This window comes from Podarcis pityusensis, assembly GCF_964106645.2.
Source record: "Podarcis pityusensis genome assembly, chromosome: 16".
NCBI classification, from domain to species: domain Eukaryota; kingdom Metazoa; phylum Chordata; class Lepidosauria; order Squamata; family Lacertidae; genus Podarcis; species Podarcis pityusensis.
The window spans coordinates 37200773-37214604 of NC_138041.1; the positions used below are offsets into that span (position 1 = coordinate 37200773).

At 46.5% G+C, this 13832-nt stretch overlaps 1 protein-coding gene across 2 annotated transcripts in view; it reads right to left on the reverse strand.

Moving 5' to 3' along the window:
- TMEM132B (transmembrane protein 132B) overlaps positions 1 to 13832 on the reverse strand; it is a 354214-nt gene that overhangs the window by 237906 nt on the left and 102476 nt on the right. Inside the window, exon 2 of one of the 2 annotated variants that reach the window (XM_080985082.1) lies at positions 7264 to 8170. The exons of the other annotated variant lie outside the window; for it this stretch is intronic. Within the exon in view, the coding sequence (XP_080841208.1) occupies positions 7264 to 8170 (907 nt within the window). The remainder of the gene's footprint in view (positions 1 to 7263; positions 8171 to 13832) is intronic. 2 annotated transcript variants of the gene reach the window in all.

Sequence of the window (13832 nt, forward strand, 5' to 3'; positions counted from 1 at the left end):
AGGGCTGCGAGTCAGCCAAAGAATGTCGTTATTTATTTTTCTTCTGCCCGCTTTCCATTGTACTTGCAGCGGCTTACAGCAAAAACACATAAAAATACATCAAACACTCATAAAGGCACAGTTTAAAACAACACCATTAAAAGCTAAAACACAGCAGTGAAAAACATAGCCTGTTTAAAGCGGGCGGGGGGGGAGAAAGAAAACTAAAACAAACCCGCAGTAGCGGCAAAAAGGCTTCAGTCAGTGAAACGCTGAAAGGCTGCGGAAACAAATAGGTTCAAGGGGAGGCCTCACAGTTCTCAAATTAGGAAGAACGTTTCAAAGCTGCAACACCACCACTGGCAGTGCCCAGACCCTTATGGACAAGGATGCCAACACGACACTCGCAGGTGCCAGTATGGCATCCATGGCACCTGAGAAAGATCCCAGTAAGTATCCCCTGAAAAATCCACAATGCACAGGGAAATATTTCCTCTTCTTACTCAGTTCCCACTTGCACTCGCTCGGCCTCTCCTATACTGAAATCATTGTGTGGCAGCCATTTTGTGATGGGCACCCACAGAAGAACTCTAGACGAGGTTGAAATTCTCTCCCATGGTCACCAACTGGGATGGCTTTAAAAGAATAATAAAGAGATTCATGGAAGATGGGCCATTGGTGGCCATGTTGGCTCCATTCTCCCTTCACTGTTGGAGGCAGTAGGCCTCTGAATGCCAGTTGCTAGAAGCCACCTGTGGGGAGAGTGCTGTTGTGCTCCTGTCTTGCTTTCAAATTCCCCATAGGCATCTGCTTGGCCACAGTGAAATGGATGCTGGGCTAGGTGGATCTTTGGCCTAATCTAGCCAGTGCTTCTTATGGCACCTGCTCGCTGAATGTCTAAGAATGAGATCTAAGAGGCTGGTGTCTAAGGGAGGCCAATACAGTGGTACCTCGGGTTAAGAACTTAATTCGTTCCAGAGGTCCGTACTTAACCTGATACTGTTCTTAACCTGAAGCATCACTTTAGCTAATGGGGCCTCCCGCTGCTGCCGCACGATTTCTGTTCTCATCCTGAAGCAAAGTTCTTAACCTGAGGTACTATTTCTGGGTTAGCGGAGTCTGTAACCTGAAGCGTCTGTAACCCAAGGTACCACTGTAAAGGTAAAGGGACCCCTAACCATTAGGACCAGTCACGGACGACTCTGGGGTTGCAGCACTCATCTTGCTTTATTGGCCGAGGGAGCTGGCATACAGCTTCCGGGTCATGTGGCCAGCATGACTAAGCCGCTTCTGGCAAACCAGAGCAGTGCATGGAAACACTGTTTACCTTCCCGCTGGAGCGGTACCTATTTATCTACTTGCACTTTGACGTGCTTTCAAACTGCTAGGTTGGCAGGAGTAGGGACCAAGCAACGGGAGCTCACCCTGTCGCGGGGATTCAAACCTTTGGCAAGTCCTAGGCTCTGTGGTTTAACCCACAGCGCCACCTGCGTCCCTTCGAGGTACCACTGTACAGAGTCCTAATTACAAAGCTGGGCATTGTAAGCATGATTGGGTGCTCCTCTTGCGCTGTTCAGGGGCCCATGTTGGTGCTCTGGGCAGAGGTGTGCTTCCCCATGTTCCTTCCTCCGTTACAGCCAGAGGTTCTGCAGTGCCCCTTGGAACTGGCAGGGTGGAAGGTAAGGAGGCCAACCATAGGTGAAGCCAGAGCCAACGACAGACAGAGCAAAAGGCTTCTCACTTTGTCTCTCTCTTCTTCCCTTGTGAGTTCTACAAGGGCAACATTGGCACTAAGGAGGAGGAAGCTGTCAGGCTATCAGTACCAGCCCTGGATTTCTTGTAAGAAGAGAGGCAGGTGGGTGCTTGGAAATGGCGCTGAAAAACCAGGACGCAAGTCAGGAAAAGAGGGCAGTGCCAGGTTGTGGGGGAGGTGGCCGCCCGAGGGAAGGAGGGATGAAGGAAGGTGCCAACTTGAATAAAGTATGGGGGTAACCCCCCTCAATATTTTAAGGGGGGGCAAAGGGACCATGGCCCCATAGATTTGGGTCCTATGCATGGACTACAGCCCTGATCTTCAAGGCAACGCTGCAAAATGGGGCAAAATGAGCCCCTATACAAATATGTAGATCGTGGCTATTTGCACCAGAGTGAGAGAGAAAACTGAATGCCATTTTGGTCTATAACCCCGTGTTGCCTGAAATGGAACACATTACACTCTGCTGACACACAGACATGATTAAAAGCAATCAGTTATACTTGGGAAAGTAGGGAGAAAAGAATACCCTATCTCCCAAGGCAAACATACTCCTGCATATATATCTGACTGAAAGACAGAAAAATTCTATATATAAAACACCTCCTGGGTCTTTATGGACATTACTAATCGACTGAAAAAATAAGGAGAGCCCATGAGGAAACTTGTATAAATTAGATGTCGGAGTTGCCGTGATCTTTATTTCCTGTTGTGTAATTCTGTGCTAAATGTGTAAACTGCGCGGTGAATAAATTCTCCCTATAAGACTAGATGACATTTAAAAACCTTGTGGAGGGTGCTTAGTTATCCAGAGCTGTATCCCACCCAGTCCAAAGGCCTCTTGGCAAAGGGCAGCAATCTCATCCGCCTTTGGGGCAATTTTGGTTGTGCACAAGACAAGCAAGTTTGGGTGAGCACACAAATGCCAATTTTTATTTTTATAACCTCAAATACGGGACAAATTGGGGGCCAAATGAGACAGGGGACTCTGTGCCCCCAAAAGCCCTCTTATACTCCTTCCTGGCCAGGAGAGCCAGAGGCACAGAAGTTTTTTCCCTGAGAAGCTGTAATGCCACAGGCTCACCACACGGGGCAGTGGACAGCAGCTCCTGACTCTTAAATGAGGAGCTGCAGTAACGTGGCTCACCACATGGGGTCAGTGGTCAGCAGTTCCAAACACTGTCCCCACTACTCATTCGTTTGCCTTCTCCAGGCCCAAACACACAGCTGGCAATAGCAGGGAGGCACAAGGCAAGCAGAGGACACTGCTCTGTTTCCTCACTCTTGTCACACAGCTTGCCTGCTTGGAAAGTGGAAGTGAAGAGAGAGTGTCAGCAAAGTACAGGAGTAGGAAGCCCCGGGGATCAGCAGTGGGCTCCTTGCAGGATGTGAACCTTGACTAGTGGGTGTCCAGTGCCTGACGCAAGCCCTAGGCTCCATTTCCTTGGAGGAGGTAGAGCAGAGAGCAGAGGATAAAATGGATGGCAATGAAGCTGTATGGGAACAGTAAAATAAAGCAGGTGGTAGCATAAGGAAAGGGCTCCCATAACGTATTGACTGCAAGCCTTACTAGACAGAGAACGTCATCATGAAATCTTACTTGGAGATGCGCATTGGCTGCTGTCACACAGGACCCTGGTCTCCTCCCCCCCCCCTTTCCCTAATCCAGTCTGTCACATTATGTTAGGCAATATTAAAGTAAAGGTAAAGGGACCCCTGACCATTAGGTCCAGTTGTGACTGACTCTGGGGTTGTGGCGCTCATCTTGCTCTATAGGCTGAGGGAGCCGGCGTACAGCTTCCAGGTCATGTGGCCAGCATGACTAAGCTGCTTCTGGCCAACCAGAGCAGCGCACGGAAACACTGCTTACCTTCCCGCCAGAGTGGTACCTATTTATCTACTTGCACTTTGAACTGCTAGGTTGGCAGGAGCAGGGACCGAGCAATGGGAGCTCACCCCGTCACGGGGATTCAAACAGCCGACCTTCTGATCAGCAAGTCCTAGGCTCTGTGGTTTAACCCACAGTGCCACCCGTGTCCCTTTAGGCAATATTAGGAGACCCCTATTCCCCTAGCAGAGGTACAATTCCCTGGGAAGAGGGATTGGTTATTAAGCCACTCTAAGAACTGCAGCTCTGTGAAGGGAGTAGTGGAGGGTCTCCCAAGAACTCTCCACACCCTTTACAAACCACAGTTCCCAGGATTCCTTGGGGGAAGCCATGACTGTTTCAGTGGTATAAGAGTGCTTTAAATGTGGATGCGCTGAGAGTTGTTAGGAGACCCCTATTCTTCATAAAGAGCTACGATTTCAAGAGTGGTTTAACAATAAATTCTCCTTCCCAGGAAACTCTGGGAAGTGTAGCTCTGGGAGGGGAATTCTTTAGGGGAAGCCATGACTCTTTTGAGTTATATGATACAGCTTTAAAGGTGTTGTTCAGATGGGCCTGAATTAGGACTGATGGATGTGGTGGACGTACCCCAAGGTAAAAGACTTCTGGGAAAGGATTTATAATGAACTGAAAAAAGTGTTGGAAAACACAATTATTAAGAAACCAGAAGCATTTTTACTTGGTATAGTGGGGGGGTGAAATCCCCAAAAAGGATGTTACTTTTTTTCTGTATGCCACAACAGCTGCGAGAATATTACTAGCGAAGAATTGGAAGAAAAAAGATTTACCAGCTATCAAAGAATGGCAGATGAAGATGATGGAACTTGCTGAACTGACGGGGAGACTCCGAGATCAGAGAGAAGAGACAGTGGAAGAAGATTGGAAGAAATTTAAGGAATATTTGAAAAAATATGTTAATATTTAAATCTTAGAATAGCTTTGGAAGTGGATATAGGCTGTAGGGTTAGAAGTAGAAGATACTGAATTTTAAAATAGCATTATTTGTAAGTGATAAAATGTGAAGATCCTTATGGTTAATGTAAGCATGAATTTTAAAAAATGGTTAGAAATTATGATATATGTAAACTGCTAAAGATGAGGTAAAATGAAAATCAGATGGGGGGACTTGGGGAAGCCCACCCAACAATGTTTAGAAAAAATAAGGACAAGACAAGAAATTGTTTGTATTGTTTCTTTTTTTGTTTGTGTTGTTTATTTGTGTTATAAAATGAATAAAATTTTTGGAAGAAAAAAAAGAATTAGGACTGATGGAGTATTATTGTTCATATGAGCTGTTATTGTTTCATTCTTTATTCTTTCTTACATTTGCAAAAAAATTATGCTTAACATAATAACAATAATAATAATCACAGCCATACCCAGGGTCTCTTGCCCCCTTGGCAGGGAGGTATATCAGCACACACCCCTGAAAAACACACTTCTCATTGCAGTAGTGCCAGTGTGTCACCATACACACATACGTCACGCACCCATAGTCTCCAGCAGTCTACCACCATCCCACTTTGCCATTTCTCCAACTGGCCAGCTCCCAACTCTTGTCTAAACTTAGGACCTTACACAGATAACTAGAGACAGATTTCTAGGGGGGGGGGGGGTTGCATCCCTCTGGGCCTGCGCCCCCAGCAAGGGTTGGGTGCACCTCTGATAGTAATATATTCTTTTGTAGGGGGGTGTTTAACTGTACATTCCCTTGGTCTCCTCTTTCAGTGGAGAGGCGATCCAAGGATGAAATAAATAAAATTCCATCGCTCTTGCTGCCTTTTGAGATCCATGTTAAAAGTAGGCACAGCATGTCTCTCTTGAAGTTGCCAGTTATAACTCCTTCCTTTTCTGGTGTCTTAACGCTCTTCTCAGCATGCAACACTTTCCAATTACCTCTCGGCCTTTTATTCCCCAGAAGTTGAGCGCCAGCTTCTTTCTGAGATTACACAGCTCTGATCTGAGATGCTGACAGTTAAAGGTACAGCAAAAAAAAGAAGGTGATGTAAATGATACAGGCTGGATTTTCTTTAAGAAAATTAAAATGTTCTCAGGTTCAGAATGCTTGGCACATTCCTTGATGAGCAAGTAAAGATATCTGGCCTGAATCACAATAGTGGTTCCCTGTCTTGTTAGTGCAGGTGCTAATTAACTTAGCCATAGGAGAGTATCCACATTACTATCCACACTGCTGTTGTGGCTGGTCTCTGCGCTTTATTTGTTCATTAGATTCCATTTATGAATCACTTCCCATAAAATATCTCAGAAGGGATTTCACAGTAAAAGACACCGACCATAAAAACAATTAAGATGATTCCATATATAAAAACAATTGTGCTTGGGGCAGCCCAGTCAGATGGGTGGGGTACAAATAATTAATTGTTATTATAAACTTATATTATTATATACAAAACAAAAACAACCAATTTCAAGTACAATGTAGATACAGACTGGGGTAAAGATCTCAAACAAACAAAAGAAGTCCTGCTGGACTCGACCCATCTCGACCAGCATCCTGTGACCAATCAGATGCCTCAGAGGGGAGGCCACAAAGAGAGCACAAGAGAAAGTCTCTCCCCTCCTTCAGTTTCCAGCAAAGGTGGTCAGAAGCACTGCAGCCTCCAAATGTGGAAGCAGAGCATAGCCCTCAGGGCTAGTATCTCAACTTAAAAGGCTTGTTGGAAGAGAAGTAAAAAAATTCCTTCCTGTAGCACCTTAAAGACCAACTAAGTTAGTTCTTGGTATAAGCTTTCGTGTGCATGCACACTTCTGTGGAAGAGAGACGCCTTTGAGAGGTTCTGAAAAGATAACAGAGGCAGCATCTATCTGATGTGCAATGGGAGGGGCTTCCAAATGGCCAGCACTACCACACTTAAAAGCCCAATTCCTGTATCAGAAGGACAGACCTCCGAGAAGCTGGTACCTGCAGGAGGCCCTCTTCTGCAGAGTGCAGTGATCAACAGTATACACAAGGGGTGAGACAACATTTCAAGACATCTTGGTCCCAAGCTGTGTAGGGCTTTGTGCACCAGAACCAACACCTTGAAGTTAGCTCGGTAAATAATTGGCAGCCATGTAAGCTTTAAAACTAGGGTGCAGAACCTGCAAGAGCATAAGAACAGCCTGAACAGCCTGCTGGACCAAGCTTCCTGCTCTCACAGATGCCTGTGAGTGGGAAACCTGCAAGGTAGGACCTGAAAACTGTGGCCCTCTCCCCTCCCGTGTCTTCCAGCAACTAGCATTCAGAAGCATCACTGCCTCCAACTGTGGAGGCAGATCACAGCCATCATGGTCAGTAACCCTCAGCAGTCTTCTCCTCCATGAATTTGGCATACAGTCTATCTATGTAGACCCCTGTGTGCATACACATTACACATCCACAGTTAGCTTTCAGGAAGATGACGAAGACACTGTACTAAAAACCTACAGCAGAAGCAGAGTCTTCTCCATCCAGCATGTAACACACCTGGATTTTGCTGCAGAAATGAATTAGGGCTCAACAGCCTACCTTCTGACCAGCTCTGTGTTTGATGATACAAAGGATGAGCCAGCCAACCCAAGTGGGTTCTGCTCTGTTGATTTATGACAGCACATACATATCTTTTGAGGGGAGAAAAACCTTTTTAAAAACCACAACACTTACCTTAGTGTAAACTGATCTGCTAGAGACCCGCTGGCAAGGGATACATGAAACATGACAAGGTCACCTTCCTTGACAGGACTGAGTGGTAAAGAGAGCACAAGGTTATCGTCAAGATTCAGCAGGGACTTCTTTAGCCGGTCTTGCGTTGGGTAAAGAATAACACTGCCAATCCTCTCCATTGATGCCAAAGGCATCTGTGCTTCCTCTTGCCCTTCCAGATGATGAAAGCTTTCAAGTTTCTGGTCCTCTGAAGAGCATTCGCCTTCCTCTGTATACACCCAATAGAAAAGCTCCACGGTGATCCCTTCCAAAGAGTCCGCCATCGGTTGATACTCTGGGGCCAATGGTGGCGGCAGAGATGTAAATGCAGAGTTGAACCAGCTTGGCGAGAACTCCAGCTCTGCAACGCACAATCCCAGCTGACCTTTCAACCGACAACTGCCAACAGCTACTCTATCCTCCTGGAAGGCCATCATCCTCACGCAGGGCAGGATCTCCGATGGTTCATAGTCTTCCCAGTCTCTGCCAGCGATGTAGAACAAAGCCTGGACTTTGGGCCTAATGGGATAGATGGAGCTGTCAATAACACGTGATCTTAGCTTCCAGTTAAAAGCGACCTCGTTGGCAAAACTGAACAGAGTGGATGTCAGCAGGAGGTTTGGAGGCACCGTTTGCTCCACAGTAAATGGGCCGTATGTCACATTTAACACCGGCAAGCTGGTGGCTTTGTAGACAAGGAAAGACTCCACTCGAGACTGCAAGCTAGCATTCCTCATGATATCCTGGTTGGTTTCTTTTAGGAAAAAGGAAACGTCGGTGTTGGAGATGTGGTAACTCACAGGGAGGTACACCGGCAAGCTCGTGAATCGTTGCATGCTGTCTACCACACCTCCTCGGCATTCCACCACTGCAAGCAACAGAAAATAAATTGCGGAAAATGTAACTTAGAGGCCCTGTTCATTGTTCCCATTCAGCCCCTGTTCAAAGCAAATTATCTGCCATGCATTGTAGAGCTTTTAAAGAACACCGGGGAAGGTTGCTTCTTATGGCCAAATATCATTTTATGACTCAATGAAGGCCTATAGGTCAAAATGGTGGCCCTGTGTTGATTTCTCACTCATTTGCATTTCTCCACCCCCCCAACCCCAGAACCAACCAGAGTACGAGGCAGAAGGGGGCTCTGAAGGGGGAGTGTCCTTTTGGAGATGATCTTGTCCTAAAGCAGTTACTCTTACAGAAGGCCCCGATAGAAAGCTGGGCTCCAGATCTCTGCCCGAAAGGAGGAGCCTCCAGGCCTCCTGTGAAGGAAGAGGTAACACTGGGGCTCTATATCAGGGGCAGGTGACTGGATCCTGCTGCTGACCCTCCTTGGGTCAACTTTGAGAGGAAGGTGGAACCACTCACCTGCCAATCCTCTGATATCGCAATGATGGCAGGTGATGGTTTGGTAGTATGCCACCAATCAGCTAATTCGTAGTGCCGGCAAACTCTGCTTTCAGCAGGGAGTCAGGTCTTACCTGCCCCACACTTGGCAGGGTGGGGTCTAAACCAAGTCAACCCAACCCAACCACATATAGGTTTAGACAGCCTTGAGGAGCAAATGTCAAGACCTGGAGAGCCAGCTAACATATCGATTCTGTATGTAAGTAGACTTCTTTCTGATGTCCATTGAATGAGTGAACATCAGAGGAGCATGGTGGGAGGCAAGAGATGACTGCATGGTCCTGGGGCCTCCTCAGCACATGGAGAGGTTTCTGTAACATCTCCACCCCCTTAGGATTCAACACACACACACACACACACACACACACAAACACACACACAGGTTCCTATTGAGAAAGTTAATGGTAGCTCTTAAACACAAAGGAAACAAAACTCCCAGTGGAGTAAAAAATCTGCCTTGGATAGTGAAACACCAATTGATGCTAAACCGGGACGATTTGAACCAGAAATGTTAAGAAGCCAGCTAGATGGAGGGAGGGAAGGAGGGTGCATATTGTGGAGAAACAACAGAGGCCCACCAACAGATTAAGATCAAACATGGTACTGTCTGCCTCAAAACCTCAAGGTACCAATTTAATACTCATCATTATTGGGGAGAGTAGACATGCAATACTGTGACACCACCCCAAAACAATTAAGACTTTGATGGCACCTGTTACTAGCAAGGATGACTCAGACAATGCCAGCAGACTTTGCAGTGAAAAAAGAAAAAGTGAAATTTGCAGGCTCCTTTCAAAAAGGCTTTCATTTTTATGTCATTAAAACTGCATTCCTCAACTTCCCGTGCCAAATCACTCATGAGATCTGTCATCCTGGCTCCGATCTCATCCTCTCTATTTATAAAAAGCTGTTCTGTTTATTTTCAGCCACTTGACATTACCTACATCTTAATTAAACCCTTCTGCATTTTGATCAAAGCCTATTCACACCTATCCTCTGTATCTCAGTTTCTACACTTCTGGGAACAAATACATCATTTTCTTGAAGGGTTGGCCCCTAACAATAGGCAGAGTGGGGCAGCTGCCTCAGGCAGCAGGTGTTAGGGGCCTTAAAGCAGTTCTCCCTCTCATTTTCCCCAAGTCCCCTGAATTAGCCAGTTCGCTGCACCTCCTAAGCTAGCCTGCTGCCCTCAGCAGCGGTGCGGTGGTGGTGGTTGACTCATCACCAGTGGTGGAAAGAAGATTCAACTGCTAGTTCAGATGAATTCTGCATATGGAACAGGGACTGCCATCTTCACAAGCCCTAATCCCCAGGATAGTTCAGTTGGTAGAGCATGAGACTCTTAATGTCAGAGTTGTGCGTTCAAGCCCAATATTAGGCAAAAGACCCCTGCACTGCAGGGGGTTGGACTAGATGACTCCCTAGGTCCCTTCCAACTTTACAATTCTACGATCTAAACTTGGGTCCAACGTACCTTAAGTGCCACCTGACTAAGCTCCACCTCAATCACCGGGGTCCTCTAAGGAAGCCTTTCTGGATGTTCCCTGTGTGGCCCCTGAGGTTCGGTCACACTTTACTAGGAATCTGCCCTTCAGTGTGACAGGCAAGAAAGAAAGAACGGTCCAGTGGAGATTGAGTGTGCCATGAAATGCTGGATGACTGGCTGTTGTGAATAAAAGTGAAAACCAGGGTCCCATCTGTGCATTAATTTGCAAAGCCCTGAATAATTTAAGCCCAGGGTATATTAGGGACCACCGACACCTTTATAAGGGACGCGGGTGGCGCTGTGGTCTAAACCACAGAGCCTAGGGCTTGCCGATCAGAACGTGGGCAGTTCAAATCCCCACGACGGGGTGAGCTCCCGTTCTTTGGTCCTAGCTCCTGCCAACCTAGCAGTTCGAAAGCATGTCAAAATGCAAGTAGATAAATAGGTACCGCTCCGGCGGGAAGGTAAACGGCGTTTCTGTGCACTGCTCTGGTTTGCCAGAAGTGGCTTAGTCATGCTGGCCACTCTACCCGGAAGCTGTACACCGGCTCCCTTGGCGAGATGAGCGCCACAACCCCAGAGTCAGCCATGACTGGACCTAATGGTCAGGGGTCCCTTTACCTTTACACCTTTATAAGCTCTTCCCAGGGAATTCTGGGAATTGTGGCTTTGTGGGGGAGCGGGGAATAGTGGTCTCCTACAACTTTCAGCACCCTTAACAAACTACAGTTCCCAGACGTTTCGGAGGAAGCCATGGCTGTTTAAACTGGCATGATACTGCTTTAAATGTATAGTGCAGATGAGCTGTTGTTGGGAGGGAGGCATGGAGTGGCTGAAATGGTGAACTCCACGCTACAACATTTTGCCACGGGTCTCTCTTGTACCTTCGCCTTCTTGCTGATCTCCTTCCCAACTGGCTCAAATGCATCTTAGTTACAATAGCCATCTCAGAAAGCAACCTGGATGTGCCTGCAAAGTCCCTCTGCCAGACGCAAGGGCCATTTCAGCAGACTCCATTACCAGGTGGCTATTTATAGAGGCCCTTGACAAGGAACGACACACCACAGCAGAATCTGAAAAATGGAAGTTTCCACCAGCTGAAGCTGAACTTGATGTCTAGGTAAGCTGAGAAGAATCAAAGGAGAGCGAGAAGGAGGTAGAATCATAGAATCATAGAATCATAGAGTTGGAAGAGACCACAAGGGCCATCGAGTCCAACCCCCTGCCAAAGGAAGTGCTTTTGTCTTCCACTTAGGAAATGAAAGAGCTTATCACATCTGGCAGGTTCCCTATTATATTATAATTGAGGTGTGGAAATCAGCCTAAAATTTGGTCTGGCTGACTCCCATCTTCACTGCTACAGCCTTTTCCTCTTGAACCTGTTGAGATTTCTATTCCACCTTAAGGAGCAGACATGGAACTGTTGCGTGTCACATGTCTGTTTACATACCAGCACAGCTTGCTGGGAACTTCTGTTGTGTGTATAGCTTTTGCTTTTCTCTCTGTGTCTCTGAGAAGACAAAGAGAGGGACAACATGTTTCTTTGTCCTGATTTATGATTAATAAATCCGTAGTTGTAGTATGCTTCCACAAGCCTCACGCCTATCCTGTGTGTGCAGTTCTCTCTGCTGAAATAGTATGCCCTGGCTTTGAAGCCCAGGTTGCTGATTTACACTGGACCAGAGACCGATGGGTCTTCGCAGCGAGACGGCTGGAAAGAGATAGCCCAGTTGGGCCTAGCCAGCTGGCCTTGCGGCCCTCTGCATACCTACAGAACCTTCCCTTGTCACACCTCAGCATTCCTTACTTCTTTAGGTTGCTCAGATCCCTTCGCTAGTTCTGCATCCCCTTTCACATCCCGCACAAACACCTGAAATGCTCAGGGTCAGGTAATTAAAACTAATCTGAAGGAGATTCAAGACAGACCTAAGCAAGGAGACTGTTGCCTGCAAAGCACCAACTTTGCATTATCTTCAGTTATCTGATGTCTAGTGGATCAGACATTTTAGTTGATCAAAAGATTGTTATTTTTTAAAAAAATTCAAAACTAAATCATCTACTAAACCAGCTTTCCGCAAACTGGAGCCCTCCAAATGTTGGTGGACTGCAATTCCCATCATTTCTTACCTTTGCCCATGCTGACTAGGCTTAGACTCATAGAATTCACAGCTAAAGCATCCATGACAGATGGCCATCCAACTTCTGCTTAAAAACATCCAAGGAAGGAGAGTCCACAACCTCCAGAGGGAGACCATTCCACTGTCGAACAGATCTTACTGTCAGAAAGTTCTACCTAACTTTTAGTTGGAATGTTAATCCTACACTCCAAAGTAAGAGAAAACAGGCTTGCTCTATCTTCCATGGGATAGCCCTTGAGATATTTAAAGATAGCTATCATATCTCATCTCAGTCACCTCTTTTCCAGGCTTAACATACCCAGCTTCCTCAACCGTTCCTCCTAAGGCTCGGTTTTCAGACCTTTGATCATCTTGGTCACCCTCCTCTGCACATGTTCCAGCTTGGCCACATGCTTCTTAAGTTGTGGTGCCCAGAACTGAACACAGTATTCCAGGTGGGGTCTGACCAAGGCAGAATAGTGGTCCTATTATTTCCCTTGATCTGCATACTAGACTTCTGTTGATGCAGTCTAGAATAGCATTACTTTTTATGCTGCTGAATCACACTGTTAACGCATGTTAAGCTTGTGGCCTACTATAACCCTCTAGATCAGGCATAGACAAACTCTGGCCCTCCAGATGTTTGGGACTACAATTCCCATCATCCCTAGCGAACAGGACCAGCGGTCAGGGATGATGGGAACTGTAGTCCCAAACATCTGGAGGGCCAGAGTTTGCCTATGCCTGCTCTAGATCCTTTTCGCATGCAATGCTGGCAAGCCAAATGTCTCCCATCTTATATTTGTGCTTGATGAGAGTTGGAGTCCAAGAACACCTGGAAGATATCAGTTTTGAGAAGTCTGCACTAAACATTGTAGCCCTACTGACACATGATTATTTAAATGTCCAAGAACATACATGGGAAATAGAAAACTTGTCTTATACCACGTCAGACTGTTGATAAATCCCACTCAGTATTGTCTACATTGACTATGCAAAGAGACTCTCCAGGGTTCCAGACAGGGCTCTTTTGTCAGCCCTATGTGGGGAAGCTGGGGATTGAACCTGGGACCTCTTGCATGCAAAGCGGATGCTCGACCACAGAGCCATGGCCCTTCCACAATAAAGCCACATTCCAATTTCCACACAGAGATGGGGTCAGCAGAGTTTTGACAGCTTCTGTTCATTAAAAGGTGCAGATAAGAAATAAGAGCTGACTTTCACTGAAACTTTAAGAATTCACTTCCTAGAACAGAAGCTTGATTTGCACATCTTTTCCTTGATGTGAGACAAGCCTCCCACAGGACTCTACCACCTTAGACCTCACACTAGGAAGAGATGGTATCTTGCCAGAAAGCATGCTCCACTCAAAATTATGTCGTGTGTGAAATAATTCATGTCAAGAGAGGAGGCTTCTAGCTCCACCCCCCAAAAAAAATTGTCCCTCCAGCCATGATATCTGAGATGGTTTGACTGTGTGATAAGACTGTACCACCACAGAGGCCAAACCCCGATGTACTCTC